The sequence below is a fragment of the Lemur catta genome, chromosome 16 (assembly GCF_020740605.2).
Source record: "Lemur catta isolate mLemCat1 chromosome 16, mLemCat1.pri, whole genome shotgun sequence".
NCBI lineage: Eukaryota > Metazoa > Chordata > Mammalia > Primates > Lemuridae > Lemur > Lemur catta.
The window spans coordinates 27168874-27194034 of record NC_059143.1 but is presented as its reverse complement, the minus strand read 5'-3'; the positions used below and the strand labels follow the sequence as shown (position 1 = coordinate 27194034).

The window sequence follows — 25161 nt, the reverse complement described above, 5'->3', positions numbered from 1 at the left end:
GTGGAGGGTGACAGAATGAAACTAGGGTGCCCCTAAGCCCCAAGGTACCAGGATAGGGCCAGAGTTGTCTATGGAGAGACCCCAGGGAGCAGGGCTCTCAGGGCACCCCCTCCTGGAGGAAGGGGAGTCACAACTGGGAGAAATGCCTCCCCCCTGCCTTCCAACCACAGCCCCAGAGACAGGAAGAGGCCTGCTGCTCACCCCCATGGCCCAGAAAGACGGACAATGTATTGGATGTCTTCCTGCTCGAGACCTGCCAATTACATTTGCTTGGAAAACAAACCGTAAACTGATGTCTGGGAGAAAACAGAGGAGTTTAACTTCTGTGTTTCTTCCATCTCCAGCAAAGAGACTGGTCTTCAGGGTGGGCAATGTAGGTAAACATTATAAAGAGAAAATAAATACCCAAAAAAGGCAAGGAGAGCAAATCTCGACCTGTAAACTAGGTTGTCTCTCCAGGCTGAGAAAACTCCGAGCCATGGCCCTGGGTGGACAAGGGAAACGGGCACACTCGCTCTCAGAGCTGCTGGGGTCACCCCTGGGGCACTGTGGAGCCCAGAAATGGATAAACGTTTACTTTTTTAAAAAGTGAAGACACTGGATTCCAAAAATTGGCAGTCTGGTAACTCTGAAGACAACTTTTGGCAAAGTTCTAGAATAGATTTGTCAAACTGGTGGCTGGAGAGCACCTGGGGAAATAAATGATGGTGACTTAGAGACCACTTTGGTTCACTGAGAGGGAGCCAGGGCAGGGGAAGTGGGGGTCTGTTTTGGTAAGTGGGTGCCCATGTGGACATAGAGGGACAGGGCCTCACCTGGCACCCTGGCACCTACTGGGGGCAGATGGCAAAGTTGCCCAGTAACTCAGAGCTGGGTGGGCAGCAGGAGGTCCCTGCTGACATCCATGTCGTGGCCTTTGTCTCTGTACCCTCCTGTTGAAGGTTTTATCAAGGACTTTGCAGGGGTGGGGGGTTTTGAAGCTGATTGTAAAATGTGCTGATGACCCGAGGCCGGCCTGCAGGATGAGATGCTGGGGAATATATTCAAAATCCAGAGACATTTTCCCAATGAAGTTCTCACTGCAGATGCAGCAGGACCGTGGGGGGCCTGTCTGTCCCCACCCTCCACCCCGGCCATAGCGAGAGAGCAGAGATTCAACAGCTTCCCTTCTAAAGCCCTGGAGCCTGCACCCCTGCTAGGCAGTTTTCTGGAAACTTTGTAAAATTGTGTATCTGGGCGTTCCTTGTTGGTGGGTCGGTTGGTTGGTTAGTTCCTGTGATCCCCCCTCCCCAGCCCCCACATGTTTTCCATGGCAGGAGACAAGACCCCTCTGGAGTCCTAGGCCCCTTTGAGAATCTGACGGGAGCTAGGAACTCTCTCTCCAGGAGACACGCCCATAGATAGGAAATGGTGCTGACCATTTCAGGGGGTCCACGGTCCCCTCAAGCTTATCAGATAACCCTTTAGGAACCATGTATTTCCCATAGCCAGCCCCTGCCAGGCAGCCCACCTGGTGCATTGCACCTGGGCAGGACTTGGTCTGGTCCTTCCTTCCTGGGGGAGTAAGGGCAGTGGTCACACAGCCCGTAGTGCCTATAGTGGGTTGAATGATTCCCCCCCACAAATTCATGCACACCTGAAACCGGTGAGTGGGACCTTATTTGGAAATAGGGCCTTTGTAGATGTAATCAAGTTAAGATGAGGCCGTATTGGATTAAGCTGGGCCCTAAATCCAATATGACTGGTGGCCTTAGAAGAAGGAAATTTGGGTACAGAGACATATAACGTACAGGTAAAATGCCATATGATGATGGAAACAGAGATTGGAATGATGCAGCTACAAGCTAAAAAAGCCAAGAATTGCTGGCACACACCTGAAGCTAGGACAGGTGGGAAGGATCCTCCCCTGGAGCCTTTGGAGAGAACATGGCCCTGCTGACACCTTGATTTCTGACTTCCAGCCTCCAGAACAGTGAGAGAATAGATTTCCATGCTTGAAGCCATCCAGTGTGTGGTGCTGCATTATCAGTCCTAGGAAACTAGTACTGTGCCTGGAGGAACATGGGACAGAGGACACAGGTCCCCAAGGGGTCCCCACAAGCCCAGTGGGCCTGTGGCTGGGCTTCCACCCTGTCCCTCGCCCCAAACACCCTTTGTGGGGTCCTGCTGGTCCTCTTGTCCACCCAAGCCACTGCCAGCAGGAGGGTTACAGGCCACTCAAAGAAAAGTTAGAAATCCCGGCACATCCATCTTAATAAGTTTTATTACAGCCTGACAGCTTAGACTAATGACTAATTTGCTGTATAAAATACCAGCAGTATATTTTTTATTTTGTTAATTAATTATCTCAAACAAAGTTGAAATTTATAAAAGTGTCCAGAAATGGTGCACACGGTAAAATCGCCTTGCAGCAGGAGATGAAATTATTACTAACGCAGGATCAAGTTATTACTGTATTGACTTAGTTACTTTATGACTTTGTAATGGATTTCTTCATTATTTCCTTGGGATTGTGGCATTCTGATTGCATTCAAGTCTGCTAATCTAAGCAAATATCATTAGGCACCACTAATAACCACAGCAACTTTCCTCCATTCCAGGGGATGTGCTAAGTACTTGGCCTGCATGGGTCACTTCCAGCGGCAGCGGGGACGAAGGCCAGGCAGGAGGCAGTTCTCCTGGGAAGGCCCTCCCAGCACAGCTCCTCCCGAGGCAGAATGCTCGGGCACGTCCGTGGGGCGGTTTGAGGGTCCCAGGAAGGTCTCCTGACCCCCACCCCTCATCAGAGGGCCAGCTGTGTCACCATAAACCTCCATCCCTTTGGATGAAGGCTTTGGAGGGACTTGCTAAAATGCACCTGTCCTGGAAAGCAAAGCTCATGGCCTCGGTATCCACCATTAGTGCTGTGTGGAACCAACACGGTGCTCGATGGGACTGTCTTAGTCTGTTCGTGCTGCCGTAACAAAAACACCATGAACTGGGTAGCTTGTCAACAACACAGATATATTTCCTATAGTCCTGGAGGCTGGGAAGTTCAAGGCCGGGTGTCTGGTGAGGGCTGTTTTCTCATCTTCTCCCTGTAACCTCACGTGGAGGGAAAGGGGCAGACAAGCTCCCTCGGGCATCTCTGACAAGGGCACTAATCCCATTCACAAGGGCCCCACCTCTTAATACCATGACCTTTTGGGTTAGAATTGCAACATGTGAATGGAGGGAGGACACACACATTGAGACCACAGCAGGGAGCAGGAGGCCTTGCTGTGTTGGGACAACGACTGGTCAGTTCTATGACGTTACAGAGAAGGCCAGATCTGATCATGGATGCTGTCTGAGTAGAGCTGGCCAAAATCAGATGTTCTAGGACACTTGTGGATCCTGGAAACCTGGGAGGGATGTCCCCAATGTGGTGGGACAGAGGAGGTGGATGAGTGGAGGGAACCACCCAGTGAGCAGCAGCCAGTTACCAAAGGGATTCTAAAAGCCCATGGCCTCACCACCCAGGCCCTCGGGTCAGCCCAGCGCTGGGGGCCAGAGTACCCATCCTCCAGCTGGGGTGACACCAGGCCTAGCCCCCTCCCCCCATCACAGAGCTGGTCGCAGCCAATGGGAACCTAAATTCAAGCCTCTAGCCACTAAATCCAAGGTGCTTTCTCTTTCTCATTTTCACTTTGTTGAAGGTAGACCCTGACCACACCAGGGTGTGGGCAGAAAGATGTGTGTGTGAGTCCAGCCTCCCTTCCCAAGCTTGAGCTCACTCAGACTAAACCCACACCTCAGTACGTGGGTCACTGTCACTATTGCTGCACACAGTGCTCATGGAGCTTGTGCTGCATGGCAGGCACTGGGCCAGGCCCTCTCTCAGTCATGAGAGGACGGAGCTCCTGTCTGCACAGCAACAGAGCTGCTGACTCACGGTCAGTAACTGAAACCTGTTGCAGCACTCGGTGGCTCACACTCTCCTGGTTATTATTATCTCGGCTGCATCAAAGGATGAGCCGGAGGGTGAGGCTCAGAGAAGGGCAGAAACTGAGCCAGCTCATGGTTTGCAGAGACCAGGGCTAGAAAGGGAGTTTGCTAACTGCGGGTCCAGGTCTGGGGCGGTCCATATCACCCCCACCACGCTCCTCATCTCCCCTCAGATGGGTGAGGTGTAGTCTTGGATGGGTGACCTGGGGTCTTGCAGGTGAGAAGGGCCAGGCCTAGGGGTCCGCTGGAGCACTTTCTCCTCCCGGAGCTCTCACTGCCCTCCTGGGGCAGCATTCCCAGACTTTTCAAGGTTAAGGAGCCATTTTTAACATAAAGAATTCATCAGCATCCCCTCTCCCCCTTGATAGATGTTGTATTTTGAGTATCCATTGTTTGAGAGAATGAAAAATGACAAAAAACTGCCTTGAATTCAGCAGTGCTTTTAAAAGGGAATTGTGTTTTTTAAATCACAACAGCATCTATATGCATTTGAAAAATAGTCACATATATCTATAAATGAAGCATTTCTGATGCAGTCAGCAGGCAAAGCTTGAGGTGCCTGGGACCCAGGTTCAGGGTCAGGTGGCAGCAAGGTTCTGGGCTGTCCCACTGCTACGCTGCTGGGTGGAGAGGAGGGTGGGGCTGGCCACCAAGGGACGGCCTAGCCTGAGGGCCTGTCTTCCGCTCTCTCCTTCCTGTTCCTCTTCCTTCTAGGCCTGGGATAGGGTGTCTCTTTGCGGGAGTGGCATAACCCACTGCCCAGACAGCCCTGTCCCCACCTTGTGTCCTGTTACTATTACAGACACCAGGCTCCCGGTCGCCTGCCATCCGTCCCCTTCCAGCCCCACCCTACAAACTGCCTCCTCCACACGATCTCCTCCATTCCCAGCCACTACAAGCCTAAAAGCTTATCAAGTTCTTTCCATCATAAAGGACATTTTCTGGCAAAATCAGTCACGTTGAGAAGAGGAGAGCCATCACATTTCAAAGGCTTCCCTGAAGAGGGCAACGCTGAGTCCACAGGAACCCAAAAGCCTGGGTTCCGGCCTCCTCTGAGTAATACCCTCTTCCTTCTTTCACAGAGCAGGGAAGGCGGAGCCGCCGGCACAGATACCTGGCTCCAGTCCCACCTGTACCACCTACTGCCCGTGTGAGCTGGAGCCTGTTCCTTAACCTCCCTGGGCCTCAGTCAACTCATCTGTCAAATGGGGCTGTAATCATGTTCTATTGAAGCATGATAGTGAGAAGTGGACAGAATGGGTGGGGATAGCACGTTGGCACCAGGCCAACAGTCAGGACATCCAAAGGGCAGCTGACACCAACCCCAAAAGTAGAGCCTGGCTGCGGGACATGGGCAGTGGGGGACTGGCTGGGGTGTGCCAGCCAGCAAGCCAGGGCCCTCGTCCACTTGCTCTCCTCCAGACCACCTGCTCCCCCCAGAGCGGCTCTGAAGTGCTTGTCACCCCAGATGCCCCTTCGGACCTGCTCGTGGGAGGGTCACGTCTAGCTTTTCAAAACACAATTCTCCAGCTTCTTGCAAACAGGCACGCGAGCTGAGTAAAGCCCTTTGCATCCTGCCCTCTGTGCTCCCATCCTCAGGTTTCCTTCCTTCTCCCCACCCCTTCCCCTAGGTGGGAGGCAGGGCGGCCTGTGCCCAGTGCCCGGTGGTTCTCCACCCTGGCAAGCTGTTCCTGCTGCACCACGTACGGCTCGCTCTGTCCGCCCCCTCCCTTCTCACCCCAGGAGTCCCTGTCGTGTTCTACCTTCCACCCAGGCCCTAATTTGGAAGCACCTGGACCCAAGGATCAGGTCTACTTCTTGTATCTCCCAACACAGCACACTACACAGTCACCTGCATGACTGCCTGGTAAATAATAGGATGGGTCCGAGGCAGACCCAGAGCTGGCATGCAGGTTTCTGGGACGTGGACCATCCCCTTTCTGCCACCCTGTAAACTGAACTTCATGGTGACCAAATATCGCCAACCTGAAGGCCTCAGGGGGCCCCGTTGAATGACAACAACAGGCTCCTCTGCTCTTAGCAATGCCAGCCACATACCAAGCCAATTTGCTGCCACCCTTCAAAATAGTTTGTTCCCTCGAGAAAGCTGACACTGCCCTCACCATCTCATTAGTCATTAGAAATAATCATGTTTTGCAAATCGTGCAGCCATTTCTGATGCCCAGAGCCATGTGCTCTCCCCAGCCCACCAGGGCCTTGTGACCACCCATCTGGTGAGCAGGGCAGAGGCTGCCTTGTGCATGGTAGATGAGCGCTCGGAAGCCAGACCACCTGGGTTCAAACCCTGGCTCTGCTGCTTATTAGCTCTGGCACCCCCAGCAAGTTGCCACAACTCTCTGTGCCTCAGTTTCCTCATCTGTAGAATGGGGACCAGTGACACCCCCCTCATAAAATTAAGGTGATCAGTGCTTGGCCCATGGTGAGTGCCCAGGATGAGCTGTGCTCTCTGAAGGCATGGTCTCAGACTGAGAGAATGAATGGGTGAATCTGCGTACACCATGTGGGCCAGCACCTGCAGTCTCAGTGCAGGGCTGAGTCGAGCCTGCCACACTCCGAGAACCAACCTGTTTTGTGGACTGGAGGCCATGGTCTTGGCCTTCAAGGAGCAGGCACCTGTACTGGAGATGTCATTCCCGCAGGAAGGGAGGTCCTCACTGGGTCCAGTGGGGGATGGAGGGTGACCTCAGCCTGCCTGTAGGCTCAGGGAGATGTCAAAGAGTCTTCAGGTGTCCACAGGAAACCAGCCCAATTGCAACCTGGGTTAACCACAAACCCATTGGAAAACGTGGAGGTTCAGGGAGGCGAGTTGAAAGAGAAGATGGTTCAAGATAGGTCCTGAGCAGAGCAGGGTTCCTTGTTCTTCTGAGAGCCAGCACCCCAACAGCTGTGGTGGCCCATGACTAGTTTTCTGACCTTTTTCATTTAGATCCCACTATCCAAAGTCCTCAGTCTTGGCCATCCATCCATCCACATTTACCTACCGCCATTTATGTGCCGTCCATCATAAATCTACCTGCTTTCTGCAATCATTTGTCTCTCATCTGTGTATCTATCTATCATCTAACATTTAATCTGGATATCCAGCATCTATTAATTATGTCTACCATCCATCCGTCTCTGTGTCTACGTGCAGTCCATTATCTGCCGTGAGTTAATACACCTGTACTGAAGCATGGGCCCTCTGCATTCTGTGGGGTGGGCAGCAGTGACTCCAGGAGGACTATGGTGGCTGGAACAAAGTGGGACAGGAAGGAGACCAGAGGGCTGATGAATACGGCTGGCCTGGTGGATAGAGGAGGAAGAGGAGGGGGCTTGCTGGCCTAGAGATTCCCCTCACCCCACCTCCCCAAATTAGGACAATATCTTTACAGGTAACACCCGTGAGGGACGGGAGGGATGGCCAGGCTTAGGCGTCAGGGCATAGAAGGTGGGTGCTGCCGTCCCTCCCAGCTCCAACAGGGCCCAGAATCCTGAAGTCTGTAGGGCGGGACTCCTGCAGGCAGGTGGAGGAGCAGAAAGCCGGGTCCCAGGAGAGATGCCATCGTGGAGAAGACCGATCACAGCCTCCCTGTCCTAGTCCCATGTTGGCAACACCTGAGCAGCTTCCAAAAACCAAAACCAAAAATATTGGTGCTTGGGCTCCAGACCAATCACTCAGATTTTCATTGCAAGGGCAAGCCATGGGCATCTGTCTTTTTAAAAGCTTCCAGGTGACTTCCATAGCAGCTGGGGCTGCAGACCCCCGTCTTACAAGACCCAAGACACCTGCTATTAATCTCTGAAGGGCTGTCCTGAGGCAGGGGGGGCAGCCTTTGGTGCCCCAGGGCAGGACTGGCGTCCCAGGTTAAGACAACTTTCTTCTGGGCTGCCCCCGGGTCTTGCAGGGAAGCCCATGGGACCTCGGCCAGGTGATTAGGAAGCACCATCCCCACACTGGGTGGTCCTAGAGAGGGCTGGGCTGGGACCCCTGAAGACCACCCCCCACCCAGGATCACCAGAGGTCCTCAGCCCAGTGTGCAGGGTTGGGGGTGGGCTTGGCCTCTCTCAAGTCTAGTGTGACTCCCACTGTGCAGACGGTAAGAAGCTGAGGCCCTGCAGCTCCCAGGGAGACGAGCAGCAGGCTGCTGGACAGCTCCTCTGTCGCCCCACGGAAAGCAAAGCCCATCCTTGACATGCAAATGGGCCACGGGTCAGAGGGGCAGGAGGCCTGCCCAGCACCCCAGAACTGCATTCTGTGCTGTCTCTGGTGGTGGCCAAGCACGCAGGGGAGACCCGTGACCACTCACCCTCTCCGTGAGGCTGTGCGAAGTTGGGCCGCAGCTGTGGGGACCTGAGGCCTATGTGAGGGGCACTTAGCGCCGCGCAGCTCTGCCCCTCAGCTAACCAGCCCCTGCTGCACGGTTAATAGAGACAAACGGCTCTAGGTGGGTCTTTTATTTCTTCCCCGGCATTTGTGGCCACCTGGAGTTGATTCTTTGCCCTGTCAATGAGATGTTTTGAGCACCATTCCTTCTCTCTCCTCTTCACCTCTCCCCTTCTTGCCCCTCATCCCCTGTGGACCACCCTGCCCCACCCTCCCCTGCAGAAACCTCCCCCCCTTGCTGGAATAGAGCCCTGCTTTGTCTGTCTCCTTGAGCGCTGAGGACAAACTGGCCATAATTTATGCTCCCGCATGATATAAAGGAAAAAAAAAAGGCCCCATTATGCTATAAATTATCCTGTGATGGGTGAAATGCAGGAGAGTGTGCCAGACGCCAGCGGAAACCCCATTAGACAACAGGGTTCAGCTGCCGAGAAGTCCCCACAGAACTCCGGGGCCGTCTGTCGTGTGCCGTGCGCCTGGTAAGGATAATGTAGCAGATCAAATGTATAATCAGTTACCTGGAGAGATGGCTGCGCGCCACTGCCCCAGCGAAAGGTGACTTCTACATAGATCTACCTCAACGCCCCAGGCTCCTGCCGAGAGGCCCGACGCAGCCTCACAGTGCGAGGGTCTGAGGGCCGGACAAGGAGGTGGCTTGCACGGGGGTGGGTCTGGCCTCCCAGACCCCTCACCTGTGCTCCAGCCCAGGGCTCAGCTCCTGCCCAACTCGGGGCCCCCATGCCAGCCCTTGCCTCTCAGAGTGCAAGAGATGAGAAGGAAGGAACCATTGGTGGCCCCCCAGAGGGTGGCAACAGACCCCCAAGTTCTAGTTTTGTGCCCCCAAACAGGCTGCAAGCCCCCTGAGGGTACAGAGCCACCCATGCAAGCCCCCTTCTCAGAAACCACGCCTCTGGCAGAGCGGGCAGCGGGGGCCAGGGAGGGACTTTGCGGGTGGAGGGGAGACGTCAGTCAGAGGTGATTCTGCCAGCAGGGCAGACTTCCTGCATACTGAGGAGGGCAGACCCTTTCAGCCAGAGCCAGAGGAGGGGAAGGCCCGGGGACGCACAGGGAAAGAGCTCTCTCTACCTCCTCAGGCACCCAGGGGACTTCAGGATGGCTGGGCTTTGGCAGAAGTGTGGGCTACACTGGGGAGTGACTGTGCAGCTTAACCAGGGGCCTCTGGGCAGTAGGAACCGATATGAGCTGTTCCCTTGGAGCTGGGCAGCAGGCTACGGGTGCCTCACCCACTCACCCTGCCGGCCCTCGCAAAGCAATGTGGCTATTGGGCATTTTGTCAGTAGTCTGCACACATGGAGGGGCAGACAGGAAAGAGAAGCATGAGAACTCCAGGTAGCACCATCTTCCTCCAGGCAAGAGGGTGACCCAAGAGCTCGGCCCGGTTCGGACCACCTGGGTGTGAGTCCCGAACATGGCAGTGACTGGGCATGAATTCTTAGGAAAGATACTTAACTTCTCTGTGCCTCAGTTTCCTCATCTGTACAGTGGGAATAATAAAATACCTGCTCTACCTGAAGAGAGCTCATCTCAGTGACTGGATCATAGCAACTGTTGGATAAATGAGAACCATTATGATTCCCACTATTGTTGCTGTCCCAGCCACCTCCCGGAGTGAGGGGTCCGAGCTGCGGCCACGGGCAGGGCACCGCAGACCCCGGGGAGGGAGGCGGCGGTGATTGGGCTGGGCGGTGTTGGCTGAGGGTGGCAGAGGCTCTGTGATGTGATGTGGGAGTTGGGTCCCACGGGCTCTTGTCATGTAGAGACTGGGTGACAAGGAGACTGGGTGGGCCTGGGAGTCCAGTTGGGCCACAGAAGAACCCACGGGTGCTGTGAATTAGAAAGCTAGACCGAACCAAGGGAGGACATGGTGGCAGTGCAGGTGGGCACAGGTGAAGAGAATAGACCAGGCTCTAAGGCCAGGCCAAGCTTCCCGTGGTCAGAGGTGAGGTCAGAGGTGAGGGTCCAGGCCTTGGGTGTTGGAAGAGGTGCTTAGATCAGGGTGGGTGGGAGAAGAAGAAGGGGAAGGGTGTGTGTGTGTGTGTGTGTGTGTGTGTGTCATTGCCACTCCCTCCCACCACGTGCCCTTTCACACTCCCTGCTGTTCCCTGACCTGGGGAGCCTGCCCCCTGCCTCTCCCACCAGGCAAACCCTACTCAGGGATCCTTTAGGTCCAGCTGAAGCCTTTTAGATCCCTCTCAGCCGTCCATCCCACAGGGCCCATCACTCAAGACACTGTGACCAGCGCCCACTCCCCTGCACAGGACACTCATTTCCTACCTTCCGAGGGTTCCCAGAGGTCAGCGCCCCTTCCCTGCACCCATCACCATGCCATGCCCATAGTCATTGCACCCCAATACTTGCCGAGCACATGGGTTCACTTATTCATGGCAACAGATCTGTCTTGAGCATCTACCTGCCGTCCCCTTTAGGCATTTGACATGCAGCAGTGACTGGAACAGAGGAGGACGTCTCACTCATGGGGGAGAGGTTGGGGGGCAGTGGAGTGTGGGGAGCTTTGTAGCCCCTTACAAGTCACTGGCAGACTTGGGCTTGTTCTCAGAGTGAGACAGGAGCTCCGTGGGGTTTCAGCAGGGGAGAGACAGGCTCTGCCCCGGATTTTACCTCTGACTGCTGTGTGGAGAGTGCAGAGCAGGGGCGTGGGTGGGTGTCGGTATTGGGATGCGGTGAGGAGGTGACTGTCATGCCTGGGTGGCTGCAACAGAGGGGGAAAGGAGGAGGGATGTCTGGAAGGCAGAGCAGGTGGAACGCAAGTAGGGGACTGGATGGGCTCTCCAGCCTCCTGCTGCCTCCACCCCAACATCAAACAGCGCCAGTCCCAGGGGAGCCGAGCAGATCAAGGCCTGGCACTGTCTCCTGGTGGGGGACAGAGCCAGGTGAGGGTCTTCATTTGCATCCCCTTGCAGTCCCCCCCCCACACACACACAGGTCCTGAGCCGGCAGCCTTTGATCTGGTTTGATGCTCCTGCAGCCTCCTTCCCAAGCAGGCAGGCTTTGTCCCCAGAGGCAGCTCCCAGCCCAGCTGCATCCCTGGCTCTGGTACAGTGTGGTAGGGGTGTGTGGACTTCATGCTGACAGTCCTCCTGAGGCTGTCCTGTCACCCATGTCCCAGGTGAGGGGACTGGTTCTCGGGAGGATGGCCATGGCTGCAGAGGGATCTAAACCCAGGTGTGGACAGCGATACTGGGAACCACCTGCACTGACCCGGCAGTGGGCAGCTGGGGGGTTCTCAGGCTCCATGGATGGAGGAGCAGACCCCTGCCCCTGCCCACCGCCTCCCCCCTTGTAAGGCAGGTCTGGCGCTGCGTGCTGCCCTCCTGGGGCAGTGAAGGGGCTCTAGGGCTGGCTAGGAGGAAGCAAAAAAACACGTCTGGATTTGGGGGTGGGGTGGTCAGACAACCTTGAAAATTGTGCAGATGTACATTCAGAGGAATCGGTTTGACTCCTACTTGCCCCGTAGAAGCCATGAGTGCTTGACCGTTCTGCATTCAGAGCATTTGTGAGAACAGCACATAGAGATGCTCACTGTAGCTGTAGGGGGCATGTCTCTTGTTTTGGCTCAATCCAGGTGGACCTCCTGGAGGAGGCTGGGGAGCATCTCAGTGGTCCCTGAAATGCAGCTGGCTTTGCGGGCTGGCCTGGGCAAGCAAGACCGTGCTCAGTTCAGTGTCCCTGGGGGTCCTCTCTACACCCCGAGGGGTGGGGTGGGCATTGACCAGCTGGCCTCCTATGGGTGGGCAGGAGTAATGGCTATAACAGTCACAACTGAGCATTCACTCTGTGCCAGGCGGTGCTGAAAACCTCCTGCGTTTCAACTTATTTAATCCTCATGCAGATCCTCCCAGGGTGGGTATATGCCTTGCCTGGGGTTGCATAGACAAAAAGTGGTGGAGCCAGGATTTACTTACCCCACAGTAAGTAAATAGCCCTGGCCGGGCGCGGTGGCTCACGCCTATAATCCTAGCACTCTGGGAGGGCGAGGCGGGAGGATTGCTTGAGCTCAGGAGTTCGAGACCAGCCTGAGCAAGAGCGAGACCCCATCTCTACTAAAAATAGAAAAGAAATTATACGGACAGCTAAAAACATATATATATATATATATACATATACATATATAGAAAAAATTAGCCAGGCGTGGTGGCACATGCCTGTAGTCCCAGCTACCCGGGAGGCTGAGGCAGGAGGATTGCTCGAGTCCAGGGGTTTGAGGTTGCTGTGAGCGAGGCTGATGCCACGGCACTCACTCTAGCCCAGGCAACAGAGTGAGACTCTGTCTCAAAAAAAAAAAAAAAATAGCCTAAGAGACCCCCAACGGCCCTGCATGGGACAGCCCCCAGGGGCTCCGGGCTCTGCCTGGCGGCTGAGGGGCAGGTTTGTGGGGGCATTCAGTCTCTGGCTCTTGCCCTGTCCCTGTCCACTTCCAGGACCATCGTCATGAATGTGTGGCGTTTCCTCCCCACCCGCAAAGTGCTGCCCTTGAGTGTCCGGATCTCCCAGCAGCACCTCTGCCCACCCCGTCCCCAGCCGCAGACCTCACAGCCGTGGATTCCCCGCCGTGGCCCCAGGGTTCTCCGCACTCAGGGCCCCCCACCCTGCCTCAGCAGCTGGAGGGAAGAGCATAGTAAAAGTCTATTGTGGTAATAAAAGGCATTAACCATCTGAACACTCGCCCGCAGTGCCCCCGCAGCCGTCTATCCTTAAGCAAGAAATATTGTTTAATGCCGATGGTAATGAGCGAATCAAATTTTGAAAATTAAGCCGGAATTTGAGCATTAGCACCAGGACGCTGGCATTTGGCAAGTCAAGTGGCACTGCTGTCACCCGCCTCCTCCCCCTCCGAGTCCCACTCACCCTGCAGGGCCAGCAAGATGCTCCCCCGTGGCGGAGACGGGGCGTGGCCAAGGCACAGTCCTGCAATGTCCCTCTCAGGAGCTGCCACTACAGGTGCATTGCTTTGACTTGGGGGCTCTCCTTGTAAAGCACAAATCCTTCCAGGCTGAGCCCCCTTCTGCCTGACACCCTGAGGTGAATGTGTGCAGCAGTCTCTGTGTCCCTCGCAGAGGGATGGACGGGAGGAAACAGAAGATTCCGGCATCCAGACCCCCCTGACTTTTGTAATCACCTATGGCTTCCCAGGCGGCGCCACCGTGCTCTTCATAGGCTGGGGAACCCAAGCTCAACATTAGATTGGGGTTCTGGGAAAATAAAAACAATTCCTGAGGCCAGAGGAATGGGAGATGTATGTGTTGGTGGGACGGAGGGCAGGCAGGATGCGAGTTGGAAAAGCAAAGTCAAGCTTCCCCAGGGTCCCCTTCTTACAAGCCCTGCCACAGTCTGGGACCACTTGTGGGCAGGGGAATGGGGCAACCAAAGGGGGCCCTCCACCTCTCTGCCTTTGCTCAAAATCTGGTGTGGGCCTGGAGCCCCACATCTGTCCCCTGCACATCAGAACGCCAGCCCACCTCCTCCTGGAAGCCTTCAGGGTGTAGGCTCTCCCACTGCCCCATCTGGCCTCTTCCAGCCTGCAGCCCAGAGCTATTGGCCACCCGGCCTGTTCGTTCTCTCTCTCACTGGGAGCTCCATGGCAGAGGCTCTGGGGCCCATGGACCAAAGACTTGGGATTCTCCAAGGAGCTCAGAGCCATGTGCAACCCCCAACCCATTAAAAGAGGAGACCCAGAAGGGCTCCCACACTCATCTCAGATCCTCTGTTTGGCCAAGTCCCAGGTACATAGTAAGTGCTCAATCAATGCTTGCTGAAGGCGCAACCAGAGGGTAGACCCAAAGTATGTCGGGTTCTCTGGCCCAGCCCCTCCTGAGGTGGCTGTAAACACCCTCACCTGACACAGACCTGGGTACTTCTCCCATCCACGAGTTTATCGGCCTCCCCCAGCCCCAGCTTCTGGTGGGGGTGGGGTGGAGAGTGTACTCTGCCCACTCCCCCATGGTGGTTGGACATCTGGGCACAGAGGGCGGAGCTGCCCTCTCTGGGTCCAGGCAGAGCTGCCCAGCAGTTCTAGGGAGCCACACTCCTGCTCCCCAGAACCCCAGGGGCTTCCTCTCACCACAGACACAGGTACATTTTAAAAGCACAGAAGGCAGCAGCGAGGGCTACGGGATGGAGAAGTCAAGGGAAGCCCGGGAGGCTGGGTTCAGTTGAGGTCCCAGCTATGGGCTTACTGTGAACCCCGGAGCTCCTTCTCTGCCCCAGCTTCCCCATCTGAAAGGGCGTGGGACCCTCGGTGTGACCTGGGGACCTGCCCAGCTCTGCCACTCTGTGGCCTTGTTCTCCCAGAGGCAGGCACACCAGTTCACTGCTTGGCAACCCTGCTGGCCTTTGTCTTGCTTGGGGACTTGTTTATTGTGGGTGGCCTGTCTCTCCATCCAGACGTCAGCTCCAGCGAGCAGCATCGCCTGTCTTGTCCACTGCCGTAGAAGCGGTGCTTGTACAGTGTCTGGCGCAGAGCAGGGGCTCAGTAAATACCCTTGAGTGACTGCAGGGACTCGCTCTGCCCCTGGACCAGGAGAAGCCCATGTGAAGACTCGGCGGTGGGGAGGTACCAGGTTATCTGAACCTCCTCCAGGTCTCTGGCATGGCCTGTGCCACCTGCCACCAATGTTTTCCTGTGCCAGGCACCAGGCTCAGCCCTGGGAGTGGGAAGGTGAGCACAACACGGGGCCCTGACCTGCGCTGGGCTCCCAATGCCAGCCTCCCATTGCTCACCACATCTCTGGGCCCCCAGAGCAGGGCAGGCCTCCAGGCCAAATCAGGGCAGGGCAAACCAAGGGGGAACAGAACACCATTTCCTCCTCCTCCTGCACAGAGAAACCCAGGCAGTGGCAATTGCCATTGTCGTTACTGCTGGCCAGGCACTGTCCCTGCAGCACCTCTTGGAATCCTAACAACCACCACAAGAGGGCTTGAACATACCCATTTTATAGACCTATAAAACTGAGGTGTGGAGCAGGAGAGCTGGGGTGTGAGCCAATGGGCCTGGGCCAGAAGGAGGTCCCCTCGCAAACTCAGAGTCCCTCCAGCCCCTGGTTTGAACAACAAGCCTTAGGATCACTCACACAGTCACCACACCCACCTGGGAGTGAAGGGAGTACAAACTGAACAGGTGTGGGGATCCTAGAAACAAACATCTGAGTTGGGTGGGGTCAATCTAAGAATACCGGGAGAAAGGGAGTCCAGAGCCAGGTTTCTCTGGTTTCTTGCAGCCTTCCAGAAAGATAAGGCTAGCTGTAATTTCCCTGGGGAAATCAGATGAGCAGGAAGAGGGGGAACCTGGCCCCCTACATGTTTAGAAAGGCCCAGAGAAGAAGGGGGCTCAGGCCTCCCACTGAGAACTGTGTAGCAAAGGGAGATTACAGGGAAGGAGAAGAAATTAGCAGGGGCGGGGGGACATTGGCAAAGGGAAGTGGCTGGATAGAAAGGCACGTGTGGATGAATTTTAATGCAATCAGAAAGCTGTCATAATGATAATAAAGGAATGCATTCAGACATCAGGACAGGCCGTGCCTGGAAAAAAGAGTTTCAATTACTCCACCAAAGGAGTAAAAGCTCCCATTTCACTTCAAGTAAATTGTTGCTGCTCCCAGGAGTCAAACAAAAGGGCTCCCCCACCTTTCCCTGGGTCTCTGTCCTCTTTCCACCCATCTCTCTTCTCCTTGCCCTTTGCTTCTGATTCTTTTTTACCATATCTCCTGCCATTTACATTCTTTATTTGTTAGAGCGGTCACAAGCGCTGCTGAGATTCGAGGGGAAGGAATATGACCCCAGCTCTCAGTGGGAAGAGTGAAAATCCCACTGAAGTAAGAGCATGTGGGTTAGGGGATCCTTCTGCAGTCATTCACAAGCTGCTACAGGTCCACGCAGCCCGAGGTGCTCCCTGTCACCCTGAGCACGCAGCCGAGTGGGACCAACAAGCCACTTGATACTTACCGCAGGGGTGGGGCTGCAGAGGCACCTTCAGGAACAGGCTCCCCTAAGTGCCCGGGCTGAATTTTGCAGCATGAACAACTAGGAAGGGCCAGACTGAGGAGGGGTCACCTGTCGGAGGTAAACACACATGCAATACAAAGCAGCTGTGCCCCAGGGGATGGCTCAGGGCACGCGCTCATTCATTCTCGGTCGTTCCATACTGTAGCGAGGGCCTGCTGTGCGCCAGGCACTGCTGCTTCGGCAGAGAGGCCTGGTCTCCTTCCCCAGGGAGGCGAGCTGCACAGAAATCAGCGACACCCACAAAGCAGTAAATAATCGTCTTTTGAAATTCCAGCTCTAGGGACGGGGATCTGCGACGGAGAATAAAGGAGAGGGGAAGGAGGGGCATTGGTGAGGAGGCAATATTTAAACTGAGTCCTAGAAGAGAAGGATTGAGCCTTGTGACCAGTGCTCTGCAGGCAGAGGGAACAGCATATGCAAAGGCCCCTTGGCAGACGTGCCAGTTGTGATTGATCTGGACACCTAAGAAAGATGGTATATAAGAGGGGGGTGGAAGGGAACACAGCGCTGCCCCAGCGGAGGGGCCAGACGGGGGACTTTGCTCCTCAGCGCGCAGCCTGCCCTCTAGGCAGGAGGAGGCGGAGTCGCTGCAGTCCAGCCCCCGCTTAGCACGGCCCCTCCTCCCCCGCCTCTCCCTCCTCCCCTGCCCACTCCCGCCCTCCCCACCTCCCCACACCCCCGTCCCCTTACCTCCCTACCCCCCACCCCCCGCTCACCTTCTCCCCCACGCCCCGCCCCTCGGCTCTGAGCCCCGCCCGCTGCCGCCCGCTCCTCCCTCCCACGTTGCCCTCCCCCTCCGCGGTGCCGCCCTGGCCCGGGTAAGCATCTCCTAATTTTGTTCCAGAAGATAGAAAACTCTTCGTGGGCATGCTCAACAAGCAACAGTCCGAGGACGACGTGCGCCGCCTCTTCGAGGCCTTCGGGAACATCGAGGAGTGCACCATCCTGCGCGGGCCCGACGGCAACAGCAAGGGTGCGCGGGGCGGGGCGGGCCCGGCCCGGGGGAGCGAGCTCGGGAAGGTGCTCCGAAGGGACCAGGTGGTGGGAGACTCAGGCCGCCTTTAAGTCCCCAGGCCTGTCCGGGTCTTTCTCTGTGTGTCTCTGTCTCTGCGTTTCTCGGTGTCTCTCCTCTCTCTGTCTCTGGGTCTCACCCGTTCTGCTGTCACCTGGGCTGCGCCCTCTCCTCTCGGCCCCCCCTCGCCCCGCCTCTGGGTCCCAGCTCTCCCTCTGGCCTTCCTCTGGGTCCTCGGACGGTGGCTCAGCCTCTCCCGTCCCCCCAGGGTGCGCCTTTGTGAAGTACTCCTCCCATGCCGAGGCGCAGGCGGCCATCAACGCTCTGCACGGCAGCCAGACCATGCCGGTGAGTGCGGCCCCTTGGGGCGGGGGCGGGGACAGCGGCGACCGAGACCTCCAGCCCCGCTGGGCCGCGCGCCTACGGTGCAGCCCACGCTGTGCCAAGCGCGTGCCACACTCATGGCCTCCCCAGGAGAAGGAAACGCATTACCCTTATCCCCGTTTCTCAGACAAGGACGCTGAGGCCCAGAGATGTTAAGCAACTTGCCGGAGGTCACCCAGATAGAAAGGACTGCGGTGGGGTTAAGACCTCATACCGACTACGGGCCAGCGCTGATGCCGCTCCCGCCATCCTCCAGTGCGCCCTGGGGGAGGGAGGGGTGGGCCTAGGCTAGGGGCTCGGACAGCCGTGGGCGGAGTCTTTGGGGCAGGTTGATCTCACGCACGGTCCGGCCACAGGGAGCCTCATCCAGTCTGGTGGTCAAGTTCGCCGACACGGACAAGGAGCGCACGATGCGGCGAATGCAGCAGATGGCTGGCCAGATGGGCATGTTCAACCCCATGGCCATCCCGTTCGGGGCCTACGGCGCCTACGCTCAGGCAGTAAGTGGGGGCGGATGGGCGGCGGTTCCGAGCTCACTCCCCTGGCAGCCCCAGAGAGCAGGGTCACCTAACCTAAAATACTGCTCCTGCCTGGGAATGAGGAGGGGCAGGAGTTAACCCAGGGGGTGTAACCTCAGAAGGGGTTAGAGAAAGCTGGTTCAGTTAGGGGTGGCTGCCAGGAGGAGGTGTGTTGCTGTCCTGGTTCTAAAAGGGGTGGGGGGCTAGAGAGAGGGCCCCCAGGCAGGGCAGCAAGCTGGGTTTCCCTGAGTGAGTGCCCCCAGCCCAGCCAAATCAATGTTGAACTCCAAGAAGCATGGATGGGAGGGGGGAGGTTCAGGTGTTTGGTTGTCACCGCCCCACCCCCACTCATGAAGATTATCTTCGGGACTTCTGGTCACTCCTGGCAGGGGTCCTATAAGGTACCCCAAAGCCCTCCACACCCACACTTCTCCTGCAGTCCTCACAGGCCCTGCCTCAGGCCTCTGGCCCACCAACTTCTTTCTTCCACTTGGGGTCCACTCTGCCAGCATCTCCCTAAGCTCCCTCCGGACTTGTAACCACACCCCCCCCCCGGGTGGCACTGAGGCAGGCCAGGGTCTGCCTCTGAAAATGCAAGCTCACCTCACTTCCTCAGCAGTGTTCAGCCGTGGCTGCTTTCAACAGCCTCCCCTGTCCCCACTCACATTTGTGACCACACTGGGCTGCCTGGGGTTCTATTCATGATTCTCCTGTCACTTCTGCCCAACAGATTCCCAGTTAAGACCATTTGGGGCAGAAATCGATACTAAGTTAATTCTGTGGAGGCTCATCCAACTTATCCCTAGCACTTTGGGTGTCACATCCTCACAAATGACACACCTGACCCAAGGCTGACCAGCACCTGTGGAGCTAGTCCCCTCCCCCACCCTCTACAACAACTTTAGAGTCCCAAGGACCCTACCATTACTTTTGAGTACAATCCTCTCGCACGGAGGTGGCCTCTAATAGCCAATGAGGACCAGGACAGGAATGGGGAGGCATCAGAGCTCTCTAGGGGTGGTGGCCAGGAGACTGTCCAGGCTCCCTGGGGCTCAGGGCCTGGGAGGTTGGTCTCCAGGAGCTGAGCCCCTTTTGGGGAGGGATGCCCTCCTGGAAGCACGTGATATTTTTTCTACTCCTTCTGCCCCAGCTGATGCAGCAGCAAGCGGCCCTCATGGCGTCAGTCGCACAGGGCGGCTACCTGAACCCCATGGCTGCCTTCGCTGCTGCCCAGATGCAGCAGATGGCGGCCCTCAACATGAACGGCCTGGCGGCCGCACCTATGACCCCAACCTCAGGTGAGCCAGCAGGTACCAACATAGGGCCTGGCCTGGTAGGAGAGTAGTGGATCCAGGTTAGGACCTAATTTTGGATACCAATTGACCATCCTATGGCAAGAGCACATGATGGCTGGGCCCAGGCAAGCCCTGTCTTCTGGCAGTTTATCTCAAAAATTAGATTAGAAAATCCCTGGGGACCTAAGGGCAGACAAGATGTGGTCCCCATGCAGTCCACAATATGATTTCAGGGTGGGAAGAATTTCTCTCTAGTTGCTTAGCCATATCAGGAAACACTTCATCTTGATCTCTATTAACAATAGATATCTGGAAAGAAATTGACATGAAAACCTCTCCCTTTGAGGTCTGGGAAGAGAAGAGCCCTGGCCTTTCTGCAGCCTTGTTTGGTCTCTGGCCCAAGCCAAGAAGGAACCCGTTTTTTCCATTTTCCTTTAACCCAACCTAGACTCATCCATTGGCTTTTTCCAAGACAACTACAAAACAAGCTAGAGAAAACCACAAGAGTTATCAAGGGACAGGGGCTTGGAAACAACCCAGCTCACGAAGCATGTTTTTGATTGGATCTTGGCTATTATCCAGTCCAGTGATTCTCAACTGGTGCAATTTTGTCCCCTGCCCCCAGGACATCTGGCAATGTCTGGGGACATTTTTGTTTGTCACAATTGGAAGTGGGGAATGCTACTGGCATCTAGTGGGTAAAGGCCAGGGATATTTCCATACATCCTGCAATGCAGGAAAGTCACCATAACAAGGAAATATCTGGCCCCAAATGACAATAGTGTGAAACTGTAGTCTAGTCCCAAGGACTAGTCCAGTACCCCAGGCTCTCAGCCCAGGCCGCAGCAGCAACTCTCCTGACATCCACAAGCTGTTCCTTTCCCAGTAAATCCCACAAAAGACTGTGCCATCTCTGGGCCCAACTTAAGCACTACCTCACAACTCTGATCCCCAACCTCAGGGACACTCATGAGCCCAGGCAGTAGGCCAACCTCAGGTCCTTGTCCTGAGAGAGACCCCACTTCCCACATGAAGAGGAAGACCCTTTCCAGCCTCTGGGCCCTCAGCACAATCACCATACCATCCACACCTTGGGTTCCACCCACCTGGCATAGGGAGGGGGTAGGGTGTTTTCATCTGACCTCAACTTTACCCTCACCACCGTGACCACCACCATTGCTTCAATTGGAGGAGGCCAATGGTATCTATTTTGTGTATGACATAGGGTTGAGTCTGGACTCTACAATGACCTCCATGCCTCAGTGCCAGGAAACATCAGAATTAAAACATCCTCCACCTGAGCAGCAAAACTTCTTCCTAGGGAGGCAGATCTTCCCCTCAAGGAACAAACAAGGACCAGCCCATCCTGACTTAGCTGAAGTGAGCAAGAGCCATTGAAAAAGACCAAAGTAGGACCAAGTGTGGTGAAAGTTAAGGGCATTGAGGATAGTTCATGTGCTGCAGGTCCAAGGATGAGCCATCAGTGGTCAGAGAAGTCTTCATGGACTAAGTGGGACTTGGGCTCTGCCTTGAAGAATGGGTACAATCGAGATGAGTGAAGCCATTTCATACAGGGGATAAACCAAGGCATGCTTCACAGACAAGGTTGAGCTGGCGTGTGAGGTCCAAGTCTAACCCCAGCCGCTTGGAGGCAGTGGGGTGGAGCTCCATGGGTTGGCTTTGCTCACCTTTGTTCTGCTTGCCTCCCCTGCCTCTCTGTGCCCCTGGAACCAGGTGGCAGCACCCCTCCAGGCATCCCTGCACCAGCCGTGCCTAGCATCCCGTCCCCCATTGGGGTGAATGGCTTCACCGGCCTCCCCCCACAGGCCAACGGGCAACCTGCTGCGGAAGCTGTGTTCGCCAATGGCATCCACCCCTACCCAGGTAAGCACATCTGGCAGCCCTTCCTTCCCCATGCAGCACATTCCTCATCCATTCTGTCCTTCCCCTTGCTGTTCTAAGAAAGAATGTGTGGCTCCAGCCCTGTGTCCATTCCTTGGTGAAACCCCAAATGTGATCAGGGAGGGCCAGCCGCCTGCCCTCCTTCAGGGAGGCCATAGTGGGAGAGCAGAAACCCAAATCCTGCCACTGGGGAGGTGCCAGTCTGATCACGGAGAGAGAACCCCATTCCAGGGATTCCCTCAGGGAAGAAAGGAGACTAGGTGCAATTGTACAACCAGGTAGAAAGACCAGTAAATGCAAATGAATTGAGTGTGACTCTGACCTATCAGAAGCAAGGGGGTAGAAGCTAAAGGAACAGTCAGATTTAGGGTCAAGTAGGGAAAGACTCTTTGGGGAAGGAAGTGGAGGTATACTGATTGGCAGTCTAGCTAGTACATACTAGTCTGATCCTCTGGTGCACACAAAAGCCTGTTCAGCACCTCGGACAGCTCCCGATCCCCTGCTTTATCAAGTCTGGCACACAGGAAGATGCGGGAGGCCTGTTCCTGATTAACTTTGTGCCTCTCAAACTTAGCTGTTCTCACAGGGTGAGAGTGCCCAGCAGCTCCTCTCTCTGTTCTGGAGGATGGACTGGTATCCGGGTGGGGGAGCTGGCCCAAAGCCCTAGAGGAGACCACCCAGGGGCAAGTCAGTGGGGATGTGAAGAGAGCAGGAGGGCAGAGGATGAGCTTACAGAGTCCCCATAAATATCAGTCTGTGCTGGATGAAAGGGGAGTCCCCAAAGGAGGACAGGACATGGACCTATCCCCTGGGACATCAAAGTCCAGGTGGAAACACAATATAAATCTGTAGAATGAGATACAATAAGGCAGAATGAAGTTTGATCAAGAGTGAATGTTCTCACACTCAAGATAGCAAAGGATTCAAATGAAGGGAGATTTCTGTAGGCTGAAGAAGCCCAAAAGAGCCTCCCTGAGGAGGAGACACTAAGATGAAACTTTAACAGATGGGCAGGGATTGAAGAGGTGAGGATGAACATGGAGCACACTCCTGTGGCCCCCCTCTTGCAGGCTCAGAGTCAGGAGGGGGCCTGTCTGGCAGGGGCAGGGGGCAGGGAGTGGTAAGGAGGTTGGCCCCATAGGGCAGAGGATGCCAGCCCGAGGTAGGATGAGCAAGAGGGCAGAACTATAGTCCCATTCTGGGTGCCCACCAGTATCCCCTCTGGGGCTCTATGAAACCACAGAAGCCCAGAGATTCTGATTTCACTGTCTGGAGTGAGGCCCAGATGTCTGTAGTATACAAAAGTTCCCCCAGCTACAGAGTGCCAGGTCAATGTGCTGGAGGGAAAGAGAGAAAGAGAATTCCCTGACTTTGAACTTGGAGTTGTCCTTGGTCCCATCCCAGTGCTTGCCCTGCAGTAAACCCCTCAGGCCACAGAGAAGCAGCCAGAAGAGTTTCAAGCAGGAGGTGGTAGGACCCAGAGGGTATGGAGTGTTGCTTAAGGATGAAGATTCCAGGCTGGTGGGGGTGGCGGGTGGGGCTGGGCCAGCTGGAGGTGGAAGAGATCCCAGTCCCAGGCTCATGGGCTGGGAGATGCCATCCCCAGCACATCTGGGTGGCTTCATCTCCCAGTCCTCCCTGCCCACCAGCCCATCTGGATCTCTGGATTCTGACAAACCTGTTCCTTCCCCACCCCCACTGGCATCTGTGAGCTCTTTCCCTCATGGAATTTGGAAATGTTTCTTTCCCCCATTTGTAGCAATCTGCCACATCTCATAAACAATTCCCTGCCAGAGCAGGAGGGAGGGATGGAGGGAAGGAAAGGAGAAAAGCAGTACATTAAAAAAATTAATTTGCCATCTTTAAATGCAGAGTTTGGAGTCGCTGTAATGAGCGAGATCCTTCAAAATGTTCACTCTTTGGCAGTTACTAATGAGGTCGTTAAGCAGAGAAGTAGAGAGGGTCTCATAAATGCTTTTCTCCACTTCCTAGCCCCAGGTAGCTTTTCCGTTCTCTCCTCTTGCTCATCGAGATCATGATGGATGCACACAGTGTGGCCTTTACTGTCACATAACACACTTGAAGGGGTGGCGCTCACAAACATTAAAGACCGTTCGTTCATTCATTCCTTCAGTCACACTATTTGCCAAGAACTTACAGTGTTCCTGGCACTATGGTGGGGCCTGCCGTGTGAGTTGTGCAGGCTGTATTTTGCACAGGGGCACCAAACTGTGTGCCTGGAGGTAGGGGCACCCTTTCCTAATTTGCATAAAGGCACTGCATGGGGGAGCAGCTGGGAAGACCAAGAGGACAAGCCAGATGTGGCTCTCCAGAGAGCTCAGAGGCTGGCAGAGGAGAGCAACAGAGGGAGCAGGGGGGAGGAGGAGACCACCCGCCAGGCACGTCACACCTGGGAGCCCTTGGCTCCAGTCCCTACCATGGCAGAAGTAGAGGGACAGGGTGTTGGACTGGGACAGCCCCAGGCAGGAAGGGGCCTGCACTGTGGCCCATCCTCCACTGCCCTCTTCTGACCGGAGCTCTGCGGGCCCAGCTCCCCTCCTGCACACTAGTTCCTGGGGGTATGCGACCTGCCATCTGCCGTCTCTAGGGACCTCTGCCGCAGGTTTTCCCTGGGCTCCCCAGAGGTCTAGGTGCTCTTTTTCTAGTGGAATTTTACAGAGAGACTCAGGGACAAGAGCTCAGGGGGAAGTTTGGGAATTCTCCCTAGTCTACAGGTCCCAGCGCCCGGCACAGCCGGTTAGCTCGGCTGGCCTGGGTTGACAGGCAGATAAGCCCAGAGAGTTTTCTTCCTGCCACCCTGTGATATAGCCAGTTTGCTCCCAGATATACTGGGGCTGGATCCTCTCTCTGGGTGACACCTGTCTCCACCCCCTCCCTTGGCCCCCAAGGCCAGCCCACTCCCATGTCAGTCACCACTGGCCGTGGTCACCAAAGTCAGTGCCCAGTGTTGGTTCAGGCTTCAGGCTTCTGCCCACAGCTCCTGCAACAGTAGCAAAGGCAGCAGAAGGGAAGCAAGCCCTTTCCCCAGTCCACTTCCCTGAGTTTCTCATCAAAGTATCCTCAGTTCAGGGGACTTCTCCTCGCACTAGGTGGGAGACATCCCAGAGCCACAAGGTCAGACGGTGGGAGGAAGGTCCTTGGTCTTTTGGTTCCTCGGTTTTTGGGGACAGTACGCCTCTCCCGGGCCATCGGGCAGACTTCATTTGTGTGGCCAGTCCCTGCTGAGGGCACCCCGGCCAGGGACTAGGGGTGGGAGGTCTCCATGCCTTGTGTGGATTCCCGAAGAATGAGGGAGGGGTCCCTCTACTTGAGCAGGTGCGGGCGACCCTGAAAGACAGAGTGGCCGGGTGAGGCCTCTGTGCCTTTTCTTTTACCCAGCAGGGTCTGCCAGGCTTTCTCTTCATTCACGGCCCCCACCTCCTGCTGATGGTCAGTGAGAATGAGCCCACCCTCTTGATGGCCTCCAGCCCCCTCTCACACCTTCCCACAGCCGGCTCACTCTTGGGTCCCCCACCAAGCCCCTCCAGGCTGAGCTCTCTTCTGGCATCACCTCTTCAATTCTTCAGTCTACCGCATGAACCACCTGGCTCACCCCACCCCAGACCACCTGCAGCCGGCACTCTCCAGCCAGTGGGGGAA

General features: G+C 55.8%; 1 protein-coding gene across 50 annotated transcripts in view; it reads left to right on the top strand.

Moving 5' to 3' along the window:
- The window catches only part of CELF4 (CUGBP Elav-like family member 4), a 296015-nt gene that overhangs the window by 249306 nt on the left and 21548 nt on the right, over nucleotides 1-25161 (top strand). For 20 of the 50 annotated variants that reach the window (XM_045527327.1, XM_045527296.1, XM_045527280.1 and 17 more), the window contains exons 4-8: nucleotides 17235-17363; nucleotides 17671-17750; nucleotides 18143-18286; nucleotides 19455-19602; nucleotides 21334-21483. In XM_045527327.1, coding sequence (XP_045383283.1) covers nucleotides 17235-17363; nucleotides 17671-17750; nucleotides 18143-18286; nucleotides 19455-19602; nucleotides 21334-21483 — 651 coding nt within the window. The remainder of the gene's footprint in view (nucleotides 1-17234; nucleotides 17364-17670; nucleotides 17751-18142; nucleotides 18287-19454; nucleotides 19603-21333; nucleotides 21484-25161) is intronic. The other 30 variants (XM_045527284.1, XM_045527283.1, XM_045527282.1 and 27 more) reach the window with 3 other exon arrangements.